Source organism: Lissotriton vulgaris, chromosome 2_1 (genome assembly GCF_964263255.1).
Source record: "Lissotriton vulgaris chromosome 2_1, aLisVul1.2, whole genome shotgun sequence".
Lineage (NCBI taxonomy): Eukaryota > Metazoa > Chordata > Amphibia > Caudata > Salamandridae > Lissotriton > Lissotriton vulgaris.
Window position 1 is genome coordinate 1,417,785,944 of NC_141687.1, and position 27,654 is coordinate 1,417,813,597.

General features: G+C 41.6%; 1 protein-coding gene across 44 annotated transcripts in view; it reads left to right on the forward strand.

Moving 5' to 3' along the window:
• Nucleotides 1-27,654, forward strand: part of NEB (nebulin) — a 402,407-nt gene that overhangs the window by 317,326 nt on the left and 57,427 nt on the right. For 23 of the 44 annotated variants that reach the window (XM_086957193.1, XM_086957196.1, XM_086957192.1 and 20 more), the window contains 10 exons: nucleotides 6,428-6,529; nucleotides 8,406-8,510; nucleotides 10,377-10,475; nucleotides 15,613-15,723; nucleotides 15,861-15,965; nucleotides 16,624-16,728; nucleotides 18,315-18,419; nucleotides 22,556-22,666; nucleotides 23,098-23,205; nucleotides 25,329-25,442. In XM_086957193.1, the coding sequence (XP_086813319.1) occupies nucleotides 6,428-6,529; nucleotides 8,406-8,510; nucleotides 10,377-10,475; nucleotides 15,613-15,723; nucleotides 15,861-15,965; nucleotides 16,624-16,728; nucleotides 18,315-18,419; nucleotides 22,556-22,666; nucleotides 23,098-23,205; nucleotides 25,329-25,442 (1,065 nt within the window). The remainder of the gene's footprint in view (nucleotides 1-6,427; nucleotides 6,530-8,405; nucleotides 8,511-10,376; nucleotides 10,476-15,612; nucleotides 15,724-15,860; nucleotides 15,966-16,623; nucleotides 16,729-18,314; nucleotides 18,420-22,555; nucleotides 22,667-23,097; nucleotides 23,206-25,328; nucleotides 25,443-27,654) is intronic. The other 21 variants (XM_086957200.1, XM_086957214.1, XM_086957222.1 and 18 more) reach the window with 7 other exon arrangements.

Here is a 27,654-nt window from a genome sequence, read left to right on the forward strand (position 1 = left end):
CGTCACCTTTCGGTGCGCACTATATTTAATAATCGCCACCTGCTTAGGCAAAGTAAGTGCATCCAAAAGATCGTTCACGAGCTGGCCGTGTTGGATCTTCGTACCATGCGATGTCATAAAGCCTCTTTCTCTCCACAATCGACCAAAGCTATGTGCAACGCCAAATGCGTACTGGCTATCAGTAAACACATTCACTCGCTTTCCCTTTGACAAAACACACGCTCTCGTCAACGCAATCAACTCTGCCGCCTGCGCAGAATTCTGATTCAATCTCGCAGTTTCCACAACCGTACTCAACGTCACTACAGCATGCACATCACCATTCGGCAACTTAAAACACGAACCATCAACATACAAGGTACCATCGGGATCTGCCAATGAGGTGTTTTTTAGGTCAACACGACCCTTCGTTTCTTCCTCAGTTCGCAAATAGCAATCATGTGGTGGTAGATCATCTGATTCCATATTTGTCGGCAACAACGTCGCCGGGTTTAGTACATTACAGCGCTTTATTTGTATATGACTTGCCAAAAGCGTCAACTCGTAACCGGACAACCTTGCGCTCGTCAAGTGTTGAGTCTTTGTACGATTTAAGAGAGTGTCAACTGCATGCGGAACCATTACCGTAAGCATATTATCCATGACCAATCCTGCAGATTGTCGAATGGACACCGCAGCCGCCGCTGTCGCTCTTAGACAACTCGGCAACGCTCTAGCTACTGGGTCCAAGGTCGAGGAAAAATATGCACAAGGACGCTGCTTACCACCAAATTGCTGCGTCAAAACACTCAACACACAACCCTCTCTCTCGTGAACGTATAGTGTAAACGGCTTACTGTAGTCAGGAGAACCTAACACAGGAGCCGAACACAACGCATCACGCAATTCAGAAAAACTTCTCTGACACTCTTCGGTCCATGGCAAAGGAGTTGGAACATCCTTGCACGTGAGGGCTACCAATGGCTTCGCTAACAATGAGAAATTTGGAATCCATTGCCTGCAGTATGACGTGATACCTAGAAAGGCACGCACATCTCTCTGAGTTGTTGGCACAGTCATTTGAGCGATCGCTGCGATTCTCTCTGGGGTCAACCTTCTTCCCTCCTTTGACAATAAGTGACCTAGATAGGTTACTTCTTGACAACAATATTGTAGTTTAGAAGGTGACACCTTGTGATGTAAGTCAAAGAGATGCTGTAACAGCGATACTGTAGCAGTTTTGCAGATCTCTTTTGTGTCAGCAGCCACCAGCAAGTCATCAACATATTGGATCAAGGCCGCACCAGCCGGTAACACAAACGCATCGAGTTGACTCTTCAGGGCTTGGCTGTATATCGATGGATGCTCACAATAGCCCTGAGGAGCGCGTTTAAACCTAAAGCTGCGACCACCTAATGAGAAACCGAATAGATCTCTGCTTTCCTCAGCAATCGGAATGCTAAAGAAAGCATTTTTCAGATCGATCACTGAGAACCAAGAAGCAGAAGCTGGAATCAGAGTCAGTAAAGCTGTAATGTCAGGCACCACAGGAAATTGTGGAATCACAATTTTGTTCACCTCCCGTGAATCAATAACAAAACGGTAAACAGGAGGCTTGGATGGATCAGTGCGTTTCAAGATAGGTAACACAGGACTATTACACACGTTTCCCTGAGTTTCCTCGATAACATCTTTCTTGATCAAATCATAGATGATCTCTAACAACGCTCGTTCACCATCAAGAGAGATACGATACTGGGGAATACGTGGCAACCGCACATTCGATTTCAGTTGGACAACATAAGGTGAGATGTCAAGCAGGCCCACGTCATTGGGACCTGTTGCCCACAAAGATTCAGGAAGAGAACTCAATTCCGTTGGGAGCTTATCAGTTGACAAGTACATAGGAGAGATCACTCTCTGACCCAAATTAAGCTCCACTCCCGCAGGAGACAGTACAAGGTCGCATATAACCGTTTCAGCAAATCCAAGCCCAAAAGATTTTCACCACAACCAGTAGTCAAAATCAAAGGAGCTTTCAGCTCACGAGGCCCAATTGTAAGGGGCAAAGGGCTAGAAACCGGATTGCTAACGGGTGTGCCAGAGAATCCAACGGAAACATTTGTTAAGCCAGACAAAGGTGCGCCAGGGAGTTTCGAATGCATGATGGAACTTTTCGCTGCACCAGTGTCCAACAGAAAAGGCTCAACTACGCCCGATGTGACAACTGCAACGTAAGGCCCTCTCTGATCAACCGGAACTGATACTACTCCCTCTCTTTGTCTGTGGCTGTCCTAGTAATTACCGTCATCAATATTATGCTCGACGTAACAGTCATCCACATGATACTGTGCAGATCTACCTGACGATGAACCACGCTGATCAAAGCAATTGTTAGAATCAGACGAATTATTAGAACGCTCATTTTGATGTTGAGTAACACCACGACCTCTACCACGCGAAGCCTGTTGAGGACCACTACGGCCTCCTCGAGCCGAACCACCACTATTTCGGTCGCGCAAAACCGGACAATCAAACTTTAAATGGCCCTCACCTCTACAGTATGCACATTGATTATATCCGAGCATAGATCTCGGCGTGGAGGAGTCATTACGCGACTGTGACCTAGATGATTGTGGTTGCGATCTATTTCGCTGCTGAGAGTCATTTTGATTTGAGCGTGGAGGATACGCTTGCTGTAACAGAACTTTGGTTTTGAGATCCTTTGTTTTCTTATCCGCACGATCACTTTCCTCCTTCTCCCTATTTTCGTAATATTGAGCCGTAGCTAATATCTGAGCAGAGGTAGAGACAGCCCACGAACTCTCAGAATTTTTTAATTTGTTGCTAAGGTCAGGCAACAAATTCGATACAAATTTATCTACGAACAACCGCTGACCTCCCTCAGTGCTCATATCCTGACCACTGTGATCGATGAATGCCTCCTCAAATCTCGTAAAGAAATCGGAGACACTCTCGTCCTTCTTTTGCTTGCACGCAGACAGTTTATCCCAATTAACTCTCATTGCTGGCATAAGTGTCTTCATTAGTGTAATGATTCTTTGAGGCAGGGCCGTAATTAACTGTTCAGGCTTAGCCCCACCAACCTGTAATGCGTCAGCCGCTACAAGTGCAGCCCAATCACCGCCTCAGCTGCGTGATTCTCTTGACGTATTTTCCCCCAAACCGGTTGAGGTACTACGTTGCCGAACAACATATCGATATCGGCAAGATTCATAATAGTAGCATCCACTAATTGGGAGAACTCTTTATAATAACCTGCAGGATTCTTGCGGGGGTCAGGCAAAGTTTGTTTCACCTGCAAAACTTCTGATCGCTTCCATGGGAGATGTATCCAAACTCTCTGGAAGTGTGGCAAAATAGCAGGATTGACAGTCGCATCACCCGGCATCCATACTGGGGGGACTTCTCGCATGGGATATTGACCAGGATTTGCCATCCACTCCTCAGTTTCATCTTTAAACAATGCGCGAGGTATTACAGTAGGCCGAAAAGATAGAAGATGTTCTACAGCACGTCAAACATTACTACCCACAATCATACCACTCGAAAACTGATGCTGAAGTTCAGTCACTTCGGGCGGCACATTATCTACTTCATCATTATCCATCACTTCTCGTAAACATTTACACATTTCCTCAAACACAAATCTCTGTGTGGGCTCATTAAATTGAGAGAACGTCTCAAAAATTATGCGTGAGGTGTTTTTAACGGGATACCTAATCCAATTTCGCGCCATTCTAATTAACGTATCACTCTCCCTACCACCAGGAATCTGACTTCGTCGTTGAGGGACATCGGAAACATCGGACCCGAGGATCGGTCCAAAAGGAGAGTAAAGGTTAGCGACAGCATTAGGAATGCGACTACGGACAGACGGAGAAGAGGAGAGAAGTACAGGGGCAACAACATGGGGACTAAACACAGGAGCAGTAGGAGCAGTAGGAGTAGCTAAAAGAGCAGAAGTAGCGGGAACAGCAGACTGAGAAGGTATAGGCAGTGGAGCAGTAGGAACAGGAGCAGGTAAAGCAATAGGGACGACTTGAGGCACAAGAGGATTTGGAAGAACGGGAATCGCGACAGGCTGACCAGCAGCTGCCGGAACAACAGGTTGAGGAACAGGGGGAACCACAGGAGCTGTAGTATCCTGTGCGTATGGAGGTGGTGACTTCAGTAGATAGGACAACAAAGGGTCCTCTACTGCTTCCTCTCCTTTCTTATCAGTACTCGACGGTAAAACGGGATAACACTTATCCACCGCCATACGTTGCAATCTATCAAAAACTTCCTTTTCCTTCTCTTCTTTGTCTCGCTGAAACTGCTCTGCATTTCTCATCGTCGTAACGATACCTTCCCTCTTATTTAGTTTAAGCTGTTTGATTTCTTTTTGCTTGGCTTCTTTACGCCATAACCGAAAGGAATCAAACATGGCCCGCCTAGATTTCTTTTTGAACAATTTTGCTTCAAGAGTATCCAAAATTGCTGTTTCGAAGCTACCATGGGGTGGCCAACTAAGGACACCATCATCTTTAGTGTAGCGGATCCAGCAATCATTATATGCGATAGGACCCACTCCATGGCGACTATATAGCTCATAGACCGGAGTTCCAACTGGAGGTATCGGACATGAGTCCTCCAATCGGGAATCCGCACCGCAACGTTTAAAGCAACTAAACAAAGTACTACGGCCAGGCATCGTGCACACTAACCGAGTTTCACAAACTTCAAGGGTTATCGTTTTACGATATCTTCGCAAAAATGCAAGACCCTTGGTTTTTGGCAATTGCAATTGTCAAATAAAACCCAATAACTAAGAACCAAATACTAAGAACCACAAATGCAATGGAACCATGCAAACAACCAAGTTTTAACAACAACCAAGGACTCTGGGAACGACCCACAAATACTTAACTGAAAGAGCAATGGCGTCACCAGGAAGGCCCGTCAATCGTCTCGCTGTACTAAGGACTACGCCAGGCGCCAAAACAGGTCGACAGTCAGGGCATCAGTCCGTCGCAGCCGTCAGGAGGCGGGGATCTTCGCGGGAAAAGTCTTCGGGCCACTTGTTTCGACAACAGGATCGATGAAGCGGGGTGCACCTTCCCTCGGAGATTTCACACGAAGTTCCTCACGATCGTCGGGCTTTGGACCGGTACCGCTGATGTCGCCCGACGTTGGGCGCCAACTGAAGGACTGGGCTATTCTAAGGCCCAGCGGTGCCAGGGGACAACACCTGAAACCTTCGTGGGTTACCTGTTCCGGCGTACAAATGACAGAGACACGGGACACTTCCTTCGGCGTCAAAGATCGAAGTTTATTTACTGCAGGGAACACAGAAGTCACAAGAAGTACAACGCATGTAGGTTCTAGGAGACTGCTTCAAATTGCAACTGTGGATCGCTCCGTTTATACATATTTCTGTCATAGCACAACATGGCGAACAAAAGGTTACAACTCAGTTCCCACAGTAAACTTCAAAAGGGTCGCTTTCATGTATTCAGGGTCCCGGAACATAATTACAGTAGCATCGCCGGTTCCCAACTGTAAAAGTACGTTATCCCACCATTAAGTACATTCCATTCCGGCTGTAAACGAGTTAAGGAAAGAGTCAGAAAAAGGTGCAGGGAAAGCCAAAGATAGTCAATAGATTGAAAAGAGTGTACGGGGGTGATATCGGAAACACGATTGCAGGATCAAAGGAGACATGCCTAATGAATGCACGGCTGAAACAATAGACCGGCAAGATGAGCCTCGAGCGGGGCCATCTGCCTTTGCAGTGTCATCCCCCTCGTCATAAAGACACCCTCAAAGGAACACGTGTCTTCCGCAAGAGCTTGGGAATCCCAGGGTCACGAAGCGAACAGTGTCCGTTCGCTGGCTACTTGAGGGCAAGAGACAAAATGGCTGCTGTATCTAAAATGGAACCCGTGGGTTCAGATGAAGAAACCCACGAATAAGATGAACGGTTCAGGCCAGCGTAGCAAAAACGCGTACACCCACTAAACTCGTCATTTGCGGTTAATAGATACCAAACTAGTTCATATCCGAACGAGTCGAAAACACCACTTTAATTGTCACAGAACCTCAGGCAGGGATAGTTTATTGTTGGATACAAGAGACATGAGGTGAAATAAAGACTAGACAGCCTTGGTAATCGGCAGCCCTGACATTCAGTTGCAGCACCGACTGACTTCTTAGAAAAATGTGTTCCCCGGTACTTTACAAATTAAGCACTATATATTTGAGCTGTGAATTGATAAAATATGTGTATAATTCCCTAAATGGACTTTCAATTGTATACATATGTACTTACTATTCAGTTAGAGAATACAAATTCTGAAAGCAGATAGGGTGAATATGCATCTCATTGTATGGTCATCATGAGTCAACATTCTAGTGATACAAGTGTGCTTCTTTTTACTCTTAGGTTGCTTATAAGAAGGATGCCAAGTCTAAGTTGAATTACACTTCCATCGCTGATCGACCAGATATTAAGAAAGCAACCCAAGTGGCCAAGTTAGTGAGTGATGTGAGTATCTTGTGAATTGTGTTTTCAATCCTGAGTGAATGCATGAATAGTACTTGTAAGTGTGAACAGTGATGGTGGGTGCAGACATTGGTGCCCAGGACCAGAAGTCCAGAAAAAGAGACATGTTTTAACAGTCTTGAGAAGGAAAGATGACAATCATGCCATCTTCCTAATTGCTTCTTGAAGACTGGTCCAGGATTTAACATCAAGGTAGAAGAAGGAACATCTTACCAGAGTTACAGTGAAAATGTGCATGAATGAAGAGAAAGGGTCACACGTAGCAATATAGATGGAGAAATACGAGATCAAAAATGCAGAGCCAGAGCTGGTGAGAGATTTATGGAAAATGCAATGAAACTTGAATAGGACACTCTTATTGATCAGCAGCCAAACGAGCAAGAAATGGTGGGCCTTATTTATGAGGCCCTTACGCTGCCATTGTGTCACTTTTTGTGATGCTACAGCGGCATAAAAAAAATGTGCCACATTGCTCTATATTTACAAAGTGACGCATCTAGGCAGATGCGTCACTTTGTAAGCCCCTGCGCTACATTCTACCTGTGACAGGTATAATCTTTGCATGGTGGGCTTTCCGGCGTAGAAAAGGCTCTTAGAAGTGTCGCAGTCAAATCCATGAAATTTTACTGCAACACTTCTTCAGCTTCACTGCGTCAGATCATTACGCCTGGTTGAAGCAGGCATAAGGGGTGATGCAGGCCTTTTCACATGGGGCTTGTCCCATGTGAAAGGACACATTGCTGGAGTTTCGTCTGTTTCCAGACACACTCCAGCAATGCGCCATGTTTGCACCAACAGGATTATTGATGTATCTGTCAATCCTTGGTGTCGCAAGGAAGGTGCACTGAAAAGTTTTGCATCGCTGTTTTACCGCAGTGATGCAAAACTTTTCGTAAATGAGGCCCGGTTCTCTGAAGGTGACAACAAACCAGTCATGCTGCCATAATTTTGAATGGTTGCAAGTTGTAGAGCATATATTTGGGAAGGCCGAATTCAACTACTTTGCAGCACTTAGGTGCATATTTACAGAACTGATGCATCACCATTGATGCGTCAGACTTATTGTACCTGTCGCAAATGCCCTAACAACGCTAGGGATGCACTGCATTTACAATACAGTGATCCATGGCGCAAGGATTCAGGGATGCGTCAGAAATTCTGACGCATCTCTTGGCGGTAAAGTGACGCTTTGCTGTAGTTGGCCGTAAGACTGACGCAACTCCAGCAACTCTGGCAGAACACAGAGGCGAGTCCCATGTGAAAAGCCCTGCATCAATCCTTATGCCTGGTTTGAGAAGGCAAAGGAATTTTGACGCAGTCAAGTCATAGAGTGATGCATTGAAAAGTTGCAAAGTTCACTGTGTCAGTTCTATGTGGCTTTTAACGCGGAAACACGCAAACCCTGTATTCATTATACCTGGCGCAGGTTTAATGTGATGCAGGCTTCTACATACTGATACATTGGGCCCAATGTGTCAGTTTGTAAATATGGAGCAGTGTGGAGCACTGATTGTGCCACTACTACATAACCAATGATGATGCTGTGACTGTGCTAGCTCACTGTAAATATGCCCCTCTAGCTTTAAATCATTCATTGTGCGTTGACTTCTTTGCATAACACCTGTGCTAATTGCATTGTTTGAGTAAATGAAGCAGAAACAGCTCATGTTAATAGTGTTAGGGCCATAGTTCTGTCTTAAGGGTCATCACCATGTTGTAAAATAACAATAGCATATTCAAATTCAGAGATTACAGGTAATCCAAGAACATGAATGTTAAGAAGTTTCAAGGCTCATTACAAATGAAGTTTCACATTATCCATGCATTGACTGATGGAAAATGTCTGTATCTGTCTTAGGTTCAATACAAAGCTAAAGCACGTAAAGAAGCAGGTCGGGGTATATCGATTGTTGGGCGACCTGACATCCTGTTGGCACAGGATGTCTCCAAACTTACGAGCACGGTAAGAACGGACCACATGGAGTGTGAGTTTGCAGGATCAGGGACTGAACTTTAAAATAAAAAAACTACCATTCAAAGAAATATGGCAGATGTACATCATATCCTCTGTCTCGGAGAAAGACACTATGGGTACACTTCAGAAAAATGTTTAAATCAACACCCATAGGTTTACACCTGTGTTGGGTATAAATGTACCACATTTTGGAATTCACAAATATTTTTTGGAGTGCTCCTGGGAATCAGCAGTTGGAGTTTTCCAGGATTTCCCACGTGTATAAGCACTTACACACACTTAATTCCACATAGGCTAACATTATAAGTGCCCCTTGAGCGGTATGTCAGGTGGGGATACTGCTCTGGGGCATCCTGGGTACCCCAGTTTCTACAGGCCTGTAGTTATCATGTCCACAAGTAACAGATCTGATAACACCTGGTCCAAAGACACTAGTCCATGTTCATCAGATTTAAAAGTGCACCCAGCAAAACTGATGCAGGGGTGTGTGCTACAGGAAGGAGCACAGCTGGTGCCTACCAGGTTTACACTAGTTATTCTTTACTCCCCATGGGGAGTATAATTGCTCCTACATTGAGACCTGTTAGTTTCCATTTCTAGTAATGTGGGTGTGTTTTACACTCCTTCTCACCCTGAACATGGATTTATTCTTGGCTTTGGCAGAAGTATACTTCCACCTGTTTCAAGGATGGTAATGTACATCACTAAAGTTTGTGAATACCTACAAATTCACAAGTTTTAAGGAGTTCAAAACTTTTAAGAGCATGCTGGAACGCCAATTCCCCAGCTGTGTAATCAGATTCATTCACAATCACTGATTAATGGTTATTCTGCTGGATGATGTCTCCTCTTGGAGTTCCAAAAACTATTGCAAAAAAATTATTGAATAGGCGTTTTAAAGTGCTCATGTAAAACAATGATCCAGTCTAGCATTTCATTGGTTCAAATCTTACATTATATATTATAACACATTATTTTCAGATCAATACGGTTACGCTGAATTATATTTGACGTTAAGGTTTCACTTAAATACTTTGGTCAGGTTGTGTAATTTCATAGGTCCTCGCTTTTAATGGTAGAGGACGTTCCTTGATGTACTCCCTCTTTTCTGCTTGTCTAATCTGAGCCCCTCTCCAGCTAGTACGGATAGTCTCCCCTGTGCTTCTTGACTCCTTGCACTCGTGTCCTTCTGTTTTTTGATCTCAGAGCCCAGGGTGCACCTTCTTAGCCCGCCACCCCTCCTGAAGTCACAGGGTTCACTACTTCCGGTGCAGGAAGGGGGTGGGTCAGGTCCAATGCCGGTTGAACGGCTTCCGCCTTTGGCTTTGGGAACAGAGGGCAGAACCACACTAGCTCCTGGCACCAGCACACAGCCCCAAATCATCTCTTTAAATTCTAGATTCAGTGCACTACTAAATTCAGTTGATGTGGCAGTTTTGTCATAATAGCAACTTTTTTTGTTTTCCATTCAGTTAATATCTATTAAGTTATTTGTTTTATCCTGTGCCTATACGCCATTCATCCCCCTCCCCCAGCCACCATCATCCCAAACCTCACCAAATGAAGATTCCTGATTAGGAACAGGAGTTTGCTAGAATGGGACATTTCACAGTTATAGACTATTTTAACTAATTGTATTGTGTTGTACTTACATACATTTGAGATAACATGTCACTTAACCATTATTAAGCTTGTGCAAACCAATTAATTTGAACTTATTGAAGCAAAAGTCCTTGCCTCTTGTGACATCAGGCCGGCTGAGTCTCTTGGTGACATACTCCTGTATTCTGTGCTGTAAATCTGTGTGAAGCTTCTGCAATGTTCTTGGCCTTGCTAACTCACTACGCATTGTAGGATGAATTCGCCAAAGGAGAGCTGAGAGGGCATGGAGCCGCATCTTATGATACTCCTCTGATGAGACAACTTAAGAAAACCAATGCCCTCATTAGTAATGTAAGAAGGAATGGAGCACGAATGCCAGATCTGTGTGCCATCTTTTGTATTATACAAGTTACTCTGCATTTGTAGAAGGTGGCGGAACCAGCAAATCAAAGACTGGCATATGCACCATCTGCACTCGGTGTGCAGGATCCACACCTGCATGGAATGCAACAACTGTTGGAAGTGTGTGATAGAAAACCCTTTTTTCTCTTTACCCAAGTTTATGAGCTGAGTTTGCATAAATCAGATGGGTCAGTTAGTGACCCTCAGAATAAAAGAAGGTTTTTTTATTCAGTTAACCAATATACTGCATACACCAGAATCTTTCCTGAAAAATGAAAATGAGTGTAGTGTACATAGAGGTCACTATTGCTTATCAAATGCAATTCAGGAGCTGAGTCATTATCTTTAGATATACCTTAATCCAATACGCAGGTGCAGAAAGTAACATTGCAGTTCAGGTTTTGTCATGTACTTCAAAGCCACAGAGAGGTACATGGTTGCAGCCTCATAAAGTATGTGTAATTTATAAACAGACTCTGGTCATTGGGCCTGAAAGTACCTGAAGAAATTGTGAAGGAATAGCTATCTTGAATAAGAAATGCAGCAGTACCAGGCCTGCTGTTCATTTTATGGCCTTCTTCAGCCTCTCTCTGGTGATCATTCATCACCTTCAAGCATCAGTCTGAATTTTCTGTATGGGGTTTCCAAATATCATTCTTCTTCTTAAATGTACACATTTTTGAAGATTAAATTGTGCTGTAGCAAGCTCTTCAGCCAAGATATGTTTTGCCTGTTTATGAAGGATGTATAGAAGTATTGGTCTACACTAGTGGGAGGGAGTTAATAAAGTAAGAGAACTTGAATTACAGAGTCCACAATGACTGTGTTGTGTTGTCAAGCTGGCTCAATTGGGCAAAATAACATCTACAGAGACTTGTTTCTGGGTAGGCCTAACTCAGCCTTTCACCCATCAAGGTTCAATTAAATGAGTCTCATTCACTGGAGTGAAAATTATATTTATTAATCAAGCTTATGTTTGGCCAGTTGGCTTTGTAAATGATCCATTGCCATGCCTGGAAGAAATGCTAGTGCAAGGTTTGCGTCTCATTCAGATTATCTTTGGTCTGCTTTATGCTTTACTACCACCAAAACCATTGTTGAAAACAGTCTAATATGAAATAGTGCTTTGCACTTCCACTTGAAAGAGAAAAGAGGGTTTTCTATGTCTCCAGGTCTTAGTTCAAATGGTTTCTCACATTTCCTCTTTTTGGTTGGGAGCCATCTAAGAAAAATTGGTTCCTATGTGTTTCCATCTGCATGTACTTACCTTTCACTCATTGTGTACATGTATACTTCACTATTGTATACATGCTGTATTGTGCAGAACTGTGTATTTTGGGAGTAGGTCTAAATAACCAATAGAAACCCTGACAAGGGCTAGCATGGAATGCGTCTTGTATTTTCCATAAAGAGACCACTCTTCTCTTGTCTTGTAAATTTGTACTGGTTTGCTCTTTTTCTTGTGAACAGGTGTTCCAGCCGAGGCGATGTACTAATCCTAGATTGATATTTATTATTCATTTTCTCTCTTTTATAATATATCACAGAGAAGACATTTTTAAACCTATTAACAATGCATTCAGGAATGTCTTGAAAATGTTTTTACCATCCATTTTTTGATACATTTCTTATTGTGCTATATTTTTATTCTCTTCGCCTACTTTGGCTGCTCTGTATTTTATTTCTACATTGTTTGCATAAAATATCCTTTACCTGTGGATAAATACTATTTTATACACTTGAGAAATAATTTCTCATCTTTTCTATGATACAATCTTACTCATATTTCATATGGCATCTCAGATAATTTCAGCTTTAGGCACAATCTCATAAATGCATCACCGTAGACATAATGATTTTTTCCACAGGTAGCCTTAAGACTATAAGTGCTTACAATCTAAAAAAGGGGGTGTTTATTAAATGTTGGTCAAGGTTATACGTGCACTTTTAAAAAACTTGCAATCGTCTTTGTAATATTTGCAGATAAATATGTGTTTATCTTGACACATACCTATAAGAATTCTACACTAAATACATAATTAAGTTTTTATATTGCCTTTAGGCAGATCACATAGCTTTAAGCATTTTAATGAACATATCTTTATTGATTTTAAAACAATTGAGACAGTTACATGAGCAGAACAGCAAAATCTTGGAACTGTATCATAGGCTACCACTGACGCATGGTACGGGACCTGACAGCCAAAAAGCGTATTTAAATAAAAAACAGACTCTGCTCCAAATAAATGTAGTAAACAGAGTTGATACATCATAGCACTCAAACATGCTCTGGAAACTGGGTATTTATCAGCATGATTGTTAGGAATACAAAAGGTTATTGGGGAACCACGCTTCTTCTAGTAGGGTAAAATATGGTAATGGAGGCAATGCATTATCATGTTTTAAATACTCGTCTTAACCATAGGCATTAGATATAGTGTCATTCAGGCAGCATCTGTGCCTTTTTACTGGAGAAGCACATGCACTTAGCTGCTGACTAGATGAGGAAAATATAGCATGGAAATATATTATGCTAACAATGGCAGCATGTCAATGGAAGACCATTAAACATAATTACATTTCCTGCGTCTTAAACTAAGAAACCTTACCAACAACTAGCGATAATTATTGCTATGTTGGCTTAGCAGCAATATTTTTATCGCCGAGCTGCGGCGATTTTTATCGCTTAGGAACCTTGCTATTATCAAGGTTTATCTCCTAAGCGATAAAAATCGGCCGAAATGCATGAATATCGCTGAAAAGTCAGCGCTATTCATGCATTACTGAGCTAATGCTCTTAGCCATGTTATCCACCTACCATTGGATAACATGGCTAAGAACTGCTCAGGGCAGGTGTTAGCTTTTGGAGATATTCGCGCTTAGTGCGAATATCTCCAAAAGTTGGTAATAGGAGATAGCGATGTTAGCGACTGTTTCCAGTCGCTAACATCTTGGCACGCCCACTTTGCATGCCATTAGTGATAAATTTCACTGACATGCAAAGCGGGGCCCAAGATGGTCGCTATCTCCTACTAGCTGTCGCTAACTGGTGTTAGCGACAGCTAGGTAATAGGGAGATAATTTTATCTCTGCTTTCTTGGGTTTTAAAGCCAAAAAAAGCGGAGATAAACCCCCTTGATAATATGCCCCCTAGATATTAGTTCACAAATAAAAACAGAACAATGCACATGGATACACCACATTTCCAAACTACTAGGTGTTCAGTTTTTCAACTAATGTGATCATTATGTATCTATGTAGTTGTACATTTTACCGTTTCGACTGCTATCACCATTGCAACCATTTTTACCTCAGAAAATATGACTAGTATGGTATGGTAATAAAACGTATCATCATAGTTAGTTTGTATGCATAACTGGGCGTTTTGCCTTGTGCAGTGAACAAGAGAAAGATCCCTGGAATAAAATTAAGAATTGTTTACAAGAGGCATGTAACAAGATGGTTGGTGGCACGTCCGGTGGTCCTTACAGAATCCACCTGGCATGTTGAGCATTCCTTGAGACTATGACTGATTCAATGTAATCTAAAGGACGTGGGGCCTCATTTATGAGGCTGTGCGTCACTTTTACGCTGCCGGTGCGTCACTTTTTGTGACGCACCAGTGGCGAAAAATGTTGCGCCTTGTTGCGCCATATTTACAAAGTGACGCATCTAGGTAGATGCGTCACTTTGTAAACCCCTGCGCCACATTATACCTGCACCAGGTATAATGTATGCAAGGGGGGGCGTTTTGACGCAAGAAAGGGTCATGGAAGTGATGCAGTGAAATCTATAAGATTTTACTACGCCACTTCTAGGATGCAAATGCGTCAATATCTTATGCCTGCCTCACAGCAGGCGTAAGACTGACGCAGGCCCTTTCACATGGGGTTTGCCCCATGTGAAAGGACACATTGCTGGAGTTACGTCACTTTTGTGACACACTCCAGCAATGCGTCACTTTTGCGCCATACAGATACGTCAGAAATACTGACATATCTGTAACAATGATGCGTCATACTGTAAACATGACGCATCATTGGTATCGCAAGAAGGGCGCATTGAAAAGTGCCGCATTGCTGTTTTCACGCAGCGATGCGTCACTTTTCATAAATGAGGCCCATGGTTTTCAGTTGTTAAGATATCAGGTAACTGGGTGCTTGTTTTGTTTTATTACAAGTTCATTGCTGGTTAAAAAGTACTTTTAGAAGAGGACGTTTCTAAGTACCCCAATATTTAATATGCATCCCTGACAAAGATAATTTAAATCAGTACTTTAACCCCCATGAACAGCAATGAGACTCATTGTTGGTTTGTATATATTGTGCTCCTGGGGTATGACCTAAAATACTCCTTTGCTTCTAATGTATGTTGTAGGGTGAAGTACAGTGGCACTAATCTTCAAAGTCTCAACTACTTCGAAACACAGGTCAGATTGTGAGACAGAGTAGACATTGGAATGTCACTGCCTTCTTAGCCTGTTGACAGCCATTACGGACGCGGGCATGAACTTCACGCAGCATTAATATCATAACACAAAATATGCCAGATACATATTCCAAGAGGAATCGTGTTTCATTGGAATGTCCTTAAGCTATATTTTGATTTAAATTGATATTGCTTTTTCTTTTAAAGAAATGCGTTGTGAAGAAGTAATACCACTCCTAGGTACAAGCAGGAAATACATCTTTATGTCCAATAGTTACAAATCACATCATTTTGTTGAAAAATTATTGAACATCAAGTAATGTTTAAAACAAGTGACGAAGAAGAAAATGCTAGTACAATTGACCCCTAACACAAGTGACTACTAGCAAAAGATGCCTGTAACAAAAGAGATAAGTGGCTTCTCTCAAATGATCTCGTTTACACCTCTGGATCAGTGACCATTACCAAAGGTGACCTCTGATGTTTCATCAAGTTTTGTCAAGTTAACAGCACAGCATTTTTTGTTGCTTGATTTTTTTACCCCTTTGCACCAACATACATGTATTTGATTTACCACAGTCCTAGGAGCAAGCCTGCTCTCGGTAGGGGATTTTCTCCAATAACCTGGAATAACTGTGAATTTCCTCTTTGGAATCAGGTGAAATACAAGGAGAACTTTGTGAAGGAGAAGGGCAAGAGGCCACAATTTAACCCGAAGGAGAGCAAAATCTACCAGACTCAGAAAGAAGCCAACACTCTTGCTAGTGAAGTATGTCAAACTGTGTGGTTAAATCCCTTCAAGCAGTGTTTTAATGTTCTGTGTAGTGTGCTGCAGTCATGTTTACTGTAGAAACCAAGCATTGTTATCTCATTTACACATTCATGCTTGATGCTTTGCAATTGCAGGTTAAATATAAGGCAGACCTGAAGAAGCTTCACAAGCCAGTGACCGACATGTCAGAATCACTATCGATGCATCACATCACGAGTACAAGCAAACTCTCCAGTGACGTAAGACCCTCCACTAACCATTCCTGCAATCCTTGCTCCTTTCCTGGTCCTGCCTCTGTCTTTCTGAATTTGCATTTGCTAATGACCTCACAGCTTCTTTCTCCTTGACTGTTCCTGGGACGTCACCTGGTAGAGACTCTCTGCTCTCCTTCTTACTGACATTCCTTTACAACCTTACTGCATTAATACTAAGGACCTCCAAAGCATCCGGTCTCCAGTAGCTAAATTACCTCCTAATACCTCCCATTTGCTTCTGCCTCTCACAATGAACATGTTTCACTAATCAAACCAACTTAAACCAACTTAAAAAATAATCTATACTTTTCTTTTATTTTCCTTACAAATAACCTAGATATTTTCTTTTGTAAAATGAACATAAATGTAAATAAAACCTGTAAAATTTGTTATATCTAAGTGCAACAGTGAACTCCATGTGTGGTAACTGCAATTACTTTAACTAAGGCCCAACAGCAATAAGAAGAGTAAACATACATTTGTTAAAAGTTAACACTGTTCCACCATTTTACAACTTACAAGTGTGGCCTGATTTCAAAGGCAGGCCCCTGTAAACCTCTAGAGGCAAGCTAGCATTCACCCTTCATACTGCTTAAGGAGACATTGTGTTTTTATTGAGCTGGTTCTTGGGCCTTCCCTTCAGTACCAATACAAGAAGGAATTTAAGAAGAGCAGAGGTCACTACCATGTGGTGCCAGACAACCTTGAACAGCTTCACCACAAGGAGGCAACAGAGCTGCAGAGCCTGGTAGGTGACCATTCGTTTCCATGTCGCATCGTCATTCTTAACACTTGATGTAACGTAGGTAGAATAGAAGTGCCCAGAGAAACGTAGTGATAGTCTGGCCTGTACTTCAGTAGTAATTCCCCTCCCTTATTCATCTTTCCCTCAACTGAACATGTGTGTGTTAATTTGCCATGAAATAACTTTGTCTACAGCTAATGCTTAGTTTGAGCCGGTGGTTTCCGGTGCTCAGCACCAGCACTTAATTGGCAAGACTGCCAGTGATGACAGCAGCCCCATGGTGGTATTATTTGTGTAATATTAAGATGAGCACAACAAGAGGTGTTTAATAATCAAATACACATTAATGCAACTAATATCTGCCTCCAAAACCATTCTTATAGCTTTGTGGGGCCTCGAACAGTCTGAATTGAGATACTTGTAGCAGTGTGTGATGTCTAGCAGTTTTATACGTACTATCATTGCCGCGCTGGCAGGGTCAATGGGTAGTGCAGGGTAGGGTGGCCTCCTGACACGGGCCCTGGCACTTATTTCTTGACAAGTTAAGCACTGTCTAGAGTGATGAAAGAGAAAACTATTTTTAAAAAGGGAACCTCAAGAACAAAGCACTAGCTACACACAAAAGAATGAAAGGGGTCTCACTGAGCATAAAATGGGCCCCAGTAGTCTAGACACAGCTTAAAAGGGCTCACATGTGCAAAACTCAGGAAGATATCAAAGTTTACATGGGGAAACAAAGGAAATGAATAGCGCTAAGACAGCATTATGATTTAAAGGTCAAAAAGGGGAGTATAACTGATATCACACCAGACATAGGAGGAAAGAAGGGCTCATCAGTGGAGGTACAGGAAGAGAAAAGGACTCTCTCAGGTCAGACATGGAAAGACACCATGACTTACTCATCGGATATAGGAGGAAAACAGGGCTCATCAGGGAAATCACAAGAAGGTACCAGTGCTGATCAGGAGAGGCACTTGGAGTTCACAGGTTAACACAGAGCAGACTTGAGAACATAATGACTTGCCCACCAGACATCAGAGGATCCTTGGTCTCATGCTGAAGTATAACAGCCTAGCTAAAGTGGACTCACAAGGGTAACAGGGATCAGGCCTAGAAGATCAGGGCAGACATGCGACAAAAAGGCAGACAGTACACAGACGCTAGCAGGGCTCACACAAACCAGTCATGAGTAGATGGTGTGACTCTGGGTTCAGTCACAAGAGGATTACTGAGCTCCTCAGATGAGACAAATGTTAACATAAGTCACACTCAGGAGTCCCAGAAGAGGAAAAGGGCCCATGAATATCAGGGGAAAAACAAGGCAATATATGCCTTAAAAGACACAGAGGCAACAGAGGAGCATTTACACACTTTAAGAACGCAGGAGGATAAGGCTGCTGCCATGCAGTAGAGTAGGATTATAGTGATAGCATTGGACATGCCTACAGAATCCATAGTGTAGATTTTACAAGTGATAGCTCTTCAATTGTTAAATCAAGGTACATAAATACACTCTCACTTCCTTTATCCACTGCACAGTTGTAGCGAGAATTGTTGTCCTATAATAACACCCTCTTTCCCATAACTAGGTGAAATACAAGGAGAAGTATGAGAAGGAGAGAGGGAAAGCTATGCTGGACTTTGAAACCCCCACGTATGTTACAGCCAAGGAGTCACAGCACATGCAGAGCGAGGTAAAGTATGTCTTCAGACTCATGAGCTCTTCAAGTGGTCCCACCTGAAGAAGAGGGAGGAAAGGAAAGGTGTACCCTAAGTGCATCTACTGATCTTTACAATTTCAGGGTGTCTCCCTCTCTGGATTTGCAGAATGCCCCTCTCTCTGGATTTGTAGAATGCCTCTCTCTCTGGATGTGTAGAGTGTCCCCCTGCCTGGATTTGAAGAGTGTTGTAAGATCCATATCATCTATAATGTAGCAGTAGAAGAATTATGAGGACTGTTCATATATGCATGTGTAGTAAGGATAAAGGATGCTGCTCTGTAAACTAGGAACTACTACAGATGACATTTGTCAATTGCCCTCCCTGAACCTTTATTCAAGAATGACACTCTAGTGTTGCTCATCAATGTTTCCCCCGAATCATCTCCATAGTTCACCCAAAAGAGACCATCGTGACAAAAATGAATTGTAGGGAAAGGAGAATGAAGAGAGTGGAAGAGACAGCTCACTGCTGGTTATTTAAGAAGTATGAGTAATTGAAAAAATGAAGCAATGGTGCAAATGTGCAATGAAGGGGATATATATATATATATATATATATATATATATATATATATATATATATATATATATATATATGTGTGTGTGTGTGTGTGTGTAAAGAAACACAGGAAAAGAGTCATCAGGATGCATCCTTATGAACTGATTGAAGATGAAGAGAAAGAAAGGAAATTTGCTAGAGAGAAATATTGTGAGAAGCAGAACGAGATAGGCATAGAGCAATATAGTTCATAAGTGCCCATTTTGTAATCATGACTAAGCCCTGTCTCCTTTACAATATAGTGCATTAAACAGAAACCTCTGGAATGTACAGAGATGATGTATAGGGTCTCTATTTTGTAGATAACTTTGCAAAGAAAGCTATGTATTACATTAAAAAGTCAATTTGGACCTGATCTATATATTGGCGGTAAGCCTACTCTGTCGCGATGAGACGGACTATTCTTACCGCCGAGTTTATGTGCGGACGAAACATAGTTTGGCAACGGCAAAGAAGACTCAATTTCTGACATGGCCAAAATTCTCCGATGGAGTAAGAGCAGTTGGAAAATTGGCTACATGTCTGCATTCCCAACTTAGATGGGCAGATATATAGCCTTTCTTTTTTTTTACTGCCCCTCTCACCCAGGGTGCAAAGCATTGCTTTTTTATTTTCATAAACAAAATCCCAATTCGGGGTTTTGTTTTTGGAAATAAGAAAAGTATTTAAACGTATCCGCACAGCTCCTTCATGTTTGACAGCGCAGGACGGCAAAGTTCCAACACAAGTGCAAAAACAGCCTGAAAAGCAATTCGCATGAATGGTAATAATGTCCAAAATTTGCCAAAGAACCGCTCTTGTTACCACTCTCAGTCCGGGGAAGACCTATCTACGCACATGTAAGTGCACTGAAAATAAGTGTTATAAATGTCAATGTTAAAGGGTGGCACAATCCAAAAAAAAAAAATCTCAACACATCTCTGTCCTCGTTTGACTTTCTCGGGATGAATGGTGCAAAGTTGGACATGTTTTCACGTTGGTGCCTGTGTCCACTAAATAGATAAGGGTAATTGTTTGTTTTACCCTTTCTGGACCTTGGACACCGTAGCCACTGATCCCAGATGGTGTGAGGGTGGACGATGCAGCAGAGAGGTTTTTCTTTTTTATTTATTGGTGTCCACATTTGGGTGTTCATTGGTACTGTTATGATGATTGTTTCTGTTCTGATGTCACAATACGTTTCATTGATCTGTTTTTCCCTTTCCTTCAAGTGGTTGCTTCCTGACAACTTGAAGTTTTGAAAAATTGTTTTGTCACAGAAAAACTTACACAAGTTGAAAATGCTTGTGTAAGAAGAAGTCATGCTGTTTTGGTATTCCATTGAATGTTTAAAGTCGTTTTCGCTTCATATCCCACGACAAACAAATAGAAAGACACATTGAAGCTTTTTAGATGAAACTGATGATTGAAGACTCTAGGTGTAATTAGGAGTAGAACCTGCCAAATGTGATCATTATTGCATCTGATAAAAAAAACAACACTGAAGTGTTTGAAAGTTATTAAATGTGATAATTGTCGAATTTTTGGGGAACAGCATTCTGTTTGTGTTGCTTCCTGCAGGTAATTACCAGGCCTTTTCCTTTTGATAAATCCCAGCATGTTTGACCTGCTAAAATTTAACAAAGGGTGCCATCTTTACCACCCCTGTTATTTATTGGCTACAATAGACACCACCTCATTTGAAATTGAGATCCCTGCTCAAAAGATGTTTGCCATGGTATCACAATTTCATGGGCCACTTGCAACCAAGCTCAGTTTATTAGGTTTATCGTTCGGTGTGAGGACTGGGGTTCAAAGGCAGGTACAATCTTAGGGGTATGTTTATGAAGAAGTCGTGCAGCAAGCCACCTTGCTGCACTGTGCTGAGTGACAGGGAATGGGCAGGAATGCCCCGTATTTAACATGATATCGTGTGTTCCTGCCTTTTCCTAGTGCTGGTGCACAAGGTGTAGCCTAGCACTAGTGCAGGCACTCTTGCACCATGGTGCACGGAAGCCCGCGTTGTAAGCACAGTTGTTTTTGGCAGGAAGGGACACCTTACTGCACAAAAAGAATCCCTAAAGCATTTTCTTCTTTCTGTGTGTGCTGCAAAATGAAGCACACATTGAAAATGGGAAATACGAGGAGAAATAAAGATATTTCTTCTTGTTACACCTCACCTGGGAAGAATAGCATTTTGGAACATTCTCAGGTGTGCCAGTAATGGTAAATCTGGGAATGCATCAAAATCCTTGCGTGTTGCGTGGAAACACCCACACACCACCAATGGGAAGCCTCCTTGGGGCAGAGAAACAGAACACAGTGATCTTCGCTGCACTGCGTTACTCTGGATTTGTTAATCCACTCATGGCTCGATAAATCGCATCTTTGGTGTTGCATCGCTTTCGCACCATGCTGCGTGGTGCAGAGCGATGCAAGCCCTTGATGAATGTGATAAGAGGGTGTCATGGTTAAAATTCATAGTGCACACACAGAGGTAAGAAATGGCACAAACCTACGTGGCATAGAAAGAAGAGAGTTATGCGTAAGTGTAGACTCCTATAGTATGAGAGAAGGGTTACTTTTTGATAACAAGCATTCTTAGATCTGAATTACCTGTAGTGTGTGTTGGAACAAACTCCTACTGCATCAAACAATATCAACTGTTTTCCACCTCACAAACCTTAGTGGTACAGAGTGTGTAACAGGTTTATGTCAGCCCAAATTACTTTTGTGGCGAAGCAGCAAATAATTCCTGGCCCATATTCTAAATGTAAACTTTGTTAGGTGTTGCAATTGGAGAGCCATCAATGAATAACATTAGTGGCATTTCTAGAGGAAGCTGGGTACTTACCAATCTATACCCAAAAACTGTAGTATCTTCAGTAGATTACATGTGGTAGTTGATGACTCACTGCATACATTTAGAACACACGTTGTTACATGGTGTACGAGGGAGGGAGCATCTGGTGATACCTTTAGTATCAAAGACACCGCCCGTCTTGAAGTAGCATTGACCAATCCCAAATTAGTGTCAAACCCAACACAAAGCCATGACATTGCTTTACCTAAGAGATGACATCTGCGGTTGTGGTGACTCTGCTTGGCAGGAAAAAGGATAGCTATGAGAAAAGGACCATGACAACAGGTGTGCACACATTGCTGGAACGAATCTTCTGACTTCTGTGTGAATGCTCCATATTTTGCAGTATCATATAGTATTTGGGCAGCCCTCATCTAAATGCCACAGTTTCATTTCATGATAGGACAGTCTACTTAGTGCCAAGTAAATGAGCCCCCTAAGCATTCTGACATTAAGTATTTTGACATTGAAGTCCTGCCAGGTCATCCAACTTGCCCACATCTTTGCTTGCTCCTGACATCACAGGCTATATGTGGTCTTCAGCTCTCCTCGGGCCTTACATCCACATTTTAAGTCTCTGAAGAGGCTCTAATGAGGTCATGTATAGCGCAAATGGCAGGTTATACTTATTTATCAACTATGTAGCTTACATTGCTTCAGTTTCAATGCAACGCCTTTGCTTACTTGTTTTCTTCCTACTCCTACTAGAAAGAATATAAGAAGGACTTTGAAGAGACCATGAAAGGCAAAAACCTTTCAGGTCTGGAGGTTACACCAGCCTTGAAACATACCAGACATGCAACCAGAATAGCAAGTGAGGTAGCAACTGTTCTGCATTTATTCGCTCATAAGCCAGAGTAATCTCACTAATCGTGTTACCAACATGCAGTCTACCCTTCAGAGGTGTTCTTCGTTGTTTAACCTGTTGCGTCAAGCACACTCATATCTGTCCATATATCCAATTTCTGTTTTGTGTGTTAATTCTTCTAACTCAATATCATGTCCTTAAGTGTTTCGGAGTCAACCGAGCGTATGCTATGTGCTTTTCATATCTTCTATTTGCTTTTTTTGTTCACTCATATGTTTACCTTTTCTTTGAGTCAATGTCTCCATGTCTTCTAATCAAAAGGCACCTCATACTTTTTGATATTCGAAACCCTGTTGCACCTTTTTTGTTTTGTGCAAAAAAGTGGCAGAAATATCTTTGTCTGGGCTATTTCTGCAGTTTCCTTGTTTTCTTTGTTCTGTAGAAAGAGTACAGGAAGGATCTGAATGAATCCCGAGGTAAAGGTCTTTCAGGGTTGGAGGAGACTCCAGATATGCTAAGAGCAAAGAACGCCACACACATCCTGAATGAGGTAGGCTGTACGGCCAGCCGGGGCTAAATGACCTCGCGTAGAATGTTTCTACCCCATTAATACACAGGGCATATTACGTTGATACCTGGTTACCAGCAGTAACACCATGCATGGCTTCTGAAAATTGTTAATGTGATGATTCCTACATAATCTAACAGTAAATTTGATGCTTTTTTGAACATTGTGGAAAGGAGTGTATCAAATGCTTTCTAAAGTTAACTATGCTACTGCCACATGCTTCTGCAGTCAGTCAAAAAGAGGTGGACATTGCTGTCCTGCAAACTTTGCATCAGAAATATTCTCAATCTAATTGAGCAGGTAATCTCTTTCTGACCGCCTGCTTATGCATTTTTCTTCTGCCTAACATAAAAAATGTAGGTACGCAAGTGTGAGCTATGATGACAGATAACATGTTTTTAATATTTTGTGCACAATAGAGCTTTAAAATGCAATTGTTATTTTTTCAACACTATCATTTCACAGGTTGAACTTTGATCTCCTGCTATGATGCTATTTTGTAAAGTCAATATATATCACCATTGTCACTAGACAGCTCTGTTTGCATATTGCAATGCAGAAGCTGGCAATATTGTCATCTAAGATGGTGTAATTCTTTTCATAAGCCTCTCAAGCACGCCAAGAATTTAGGGGCGCTTTGATGGTAGGCTCCTAACATGCCTCGATAATAGTGATACTCTGGTTGCTAGAGCTGTATTCAAGGTACATATGTGGAAAAATATGATAATATATGCCTATAATCATGGCTAGAAGAGAAGAGAAGAAACTCTGCTTGTGATAATTCTGCCATATGCAACCTGACCACTGATGGTCAATCAAGACATATCTCCAAAACAAAAAAAGCACATGGCCCCAATTATACACTCATGGTCTGCTCTCAATGTTTTAAGCACATATTCAAAGCCGGAACACACCAAGCTTTTGCTTGGCATCCCAGTTCAAGGAGTGTCTATCACTTGCAGTTGGGGCTAGCTAATGGTAATAAAAATCTGTGCGGATCTGCTTCTGTATGTTTGCCTTTTCATTAGATGTAGTGCCACCAAAAAAGACAGAGTGTTTTTGTGTAATCATATGGGGTGTTTAAGACACATCTTCTAAGCTCTCCTTCTTAAATTAGTCCCAGTTTTGGATTGGTAATATCTGTTGGCAGTTAATGCCTCAACGTAGGTTGTCCCATAAACGTTCTCTCTTTCATCACTATTTGTGGCTCCATCCTACCATTTGATGATTATTTGAAATACTAATCAAGAGTCAATCAGATAAGTAGCAATGCACCAAAATGCTTCACACTCAAGGCTACTTTTCTCATTGCAATTATGTCTCTCCATCTAGAGATCAGTAGCCTGGTTGTGATGTGCGATGCTATTGTCTCTCCATTTACCTTTCTTGGCAGGGTTGGAACTTCCCTTTAGTATATATGCAACACCATAGCCATGTTTGTGGTGTGTGCTCTGTATGCATTCTGGAACATGACACATCTGTCGTGCATAAGTTATGGGACAGTTGGAGTTTAATGTATCGAGACACATCCCTGCCTGTTTCAAGCCCTTTCATGCATCCCCTTCAAGGGCTACTGAAATTAGTTGTATGTGGGTTACCCGAAGAGCGCCTATAAGATTTTATCACTTTCAAGGTAGCCATTTTAACAATCATTTTTATGCCAATGGCTGCCTCTAAAAAGATATGACATAAATGTTCTTGTTTTAAAGTGAATAAAACTTAAATGAGTGGCACAGGTCTCTTTCATTGTTTTTATTCTATTAAAATAATTACCTACAGCAACAAATAAAAAGCACATTTCCATTCAAAGAGTAACTATGCTCATGACCAAGACGCGTCTTCTTTACTCGCCACCAGAGTTCTTTACATATTATGAGAATAGGGATATGTGCTGCGCTATCAAATACACAGTTGCACATTTGCCACTCCCATCCAGGCCTAAGTTATTTACATATTTGTCCCACAAATCCTTAAAAATAAATGAAATGAGCTTCCAATATGCCTCGTCAAACATCCCTAATACCATCAAGGGAAAATCACTTTATCTGTTGTAAACTTGATGCTTCACTGACCGTTTTTAACACCGGTGTTTATTTATTCAACAGAAAGAGTACAAGAAAACATTGGAATTGGAAATCAAAGGGAAAGGCATATCAACACTTGCCACAGAGACCCCAGATGGGTTCAGAGCCAAGCATGCCACTGATATCGCCAGTCAGGTTAGTTATCGTAAGAGATGTGAGTCTGGTGACCTATTGAAGCAGATGTGGATGTCAGTTCTAGTACACAGGGGAATTTGTGATACTCGGTCAACTTCTGTGAATTCTAGGTTCCATTATACATAGTTCTTAAGTCAGTGATGTCAATGATGGGTGTGTCTTTCAATTGTTGGGCTAGAGTTTTAAGTTCCCAATATCATACTAATGGCTGCCTGTTGGCTCAAAAAATATCAAATACTAGTAATAAATTACCCACAGTCTCCACCAAGAATGAATTGCCAAGTTTGATTTGAGAAGCAGAGTCCCCTTAATGTAAGCAGCTGCAGTAAACCATCAACAACAATTTGTACTTATTCCTATCTATCAGAACAAAGAATGCCTGGTTGTTTTGCAAAAAGTCACTTGTTTATACCTGAAATAATGGACATTTTGAATTAAGAATACCCTAGAATCACTATATGTCCAGAATAAGGGCCTGATGTAAAACATGCCGTTCGGGCCATTCTCTGTCCGAGTGACAAACTTGCGGGCATATTAGCAAGAACCTTGTTAAAATTATCGCCGTTTTAGCGGCAGGAAACTGCCACTAAAACGGCAATAATGGGCTTGCTAATATGCTTTATCGAATTCCAATAGAAGCCCAGGTTAGATGTCCTGCACATCTAACCTGAGCTTCTACTGGAATTCTGTAATGCATATTAGCAAGCCATTATCGCAGTTTTAGCGGCACAGCGATAATTTTAAGGTTCTTGCTAATATGCCCCTAAATTACTCTGTCGTCCTGGCGAAGGTCCCGACTGCCAAATTTTGAAATGCTTTGAAATGTCTGTCAGACATGGCAACCGTTGACAGAAACCACTGTCAATGCAGTTTCTGTCAATGTATTTTAATTTTGCTGTACGGCTCCAACAAACAAGAAAAGCTATATGGCAAAGCTACTACTTTTTTCTATTTCTAAATGCTACACCTCAAATCAAGATTTTGTTTTTGAAAATAAACAATATTGGCATGGAAGTTATCTCCCATAGTGAGAGGGGCATTCTGTAGTTTTTACAGCCCCTTTCCCCTAAGGTTTTTCTGACATTGAAAGTATATGAAAACAGAAATGTATGTCCTCGCATATGAATTAAGCGGATGGACATACAAGTCAACCTCCAACAGTTCTTCCTCTTTCAGGCCATTGAAGGGGTGCAACCACGGCAGAGATGGAGTAGCCTGTCCTGCCTAAGCCAAAAGTCCACCCGCATTTAAATATGGTGGGTTGACCATTATGTTGGTTGAAACGCTACCCCATACTGTAATTAAACATGAGAACCCTTTCTTGCTACCTTCTCTGTAGTGATTGTCTTAAAAAGTGTCTGAAGATCAGAAACCAATAAGAGTAAAATAATACTTGGGGTTTTCTGCAACACAATGATTTGATATCCCAGCTCTATCTAGGGAATCTAGTTGAATGCAGTCAACTTTGACGTGGGCAGGCTGTTGTTAGTGGACCACTTATCTTTAATGGCATACTGTTGGTTCTTTCAACAATGCATAGCACATAAAAATAATGGCAGAAAAATTCAACCATTTACAGTAAGCAACAAATTCGATTTCAATGGTGAAATAAAGTAAATTACTGCACATATAAAATCGCATACAAAAAATATGGTAATAATGAACATGGGAACATGAGTACAGTATCATGAATCAGTGAACCTGATTATTGAATAGTTACTGAAGTCTGTATCACTTTGCAGAGTGAAACACTATATGTCTGATGACAACTAGACCTTTTATGGTGGTTGGTGGTCTCCTTCATTGGTTTGCCCCAGTGATAAGCAATTTAATTCCTAAAACCTCTCTCAATCAGAGACACAAAATGGCTGATGAAAGATCTTACAATTGTGGCCCTGATGATACAGCTTGGCCAACTAGCAGTATTAGTAGGGTTCACACATGGCGGTAGGTTTTTTCATTGCCCCTACCTGAGAACCAGGACTTGATGGCATTAAAGTGAATGTAGTTTAGGAATCTTTGAAAAGCCTTCATTAGTTTGACCGATTTACAGAAACAGCTATTGCATCAAACCCTCATTTCTTGGGTCTACCATATATCTGTCAACAGAAAGTGACCTCCTCCACGTTGATCCACCCAGAAGCTAGTTATTCAATCATAAACCTTCAATGGGAAATGTAGCTCAATAAAGTAAATTCAACTAAACCTATAG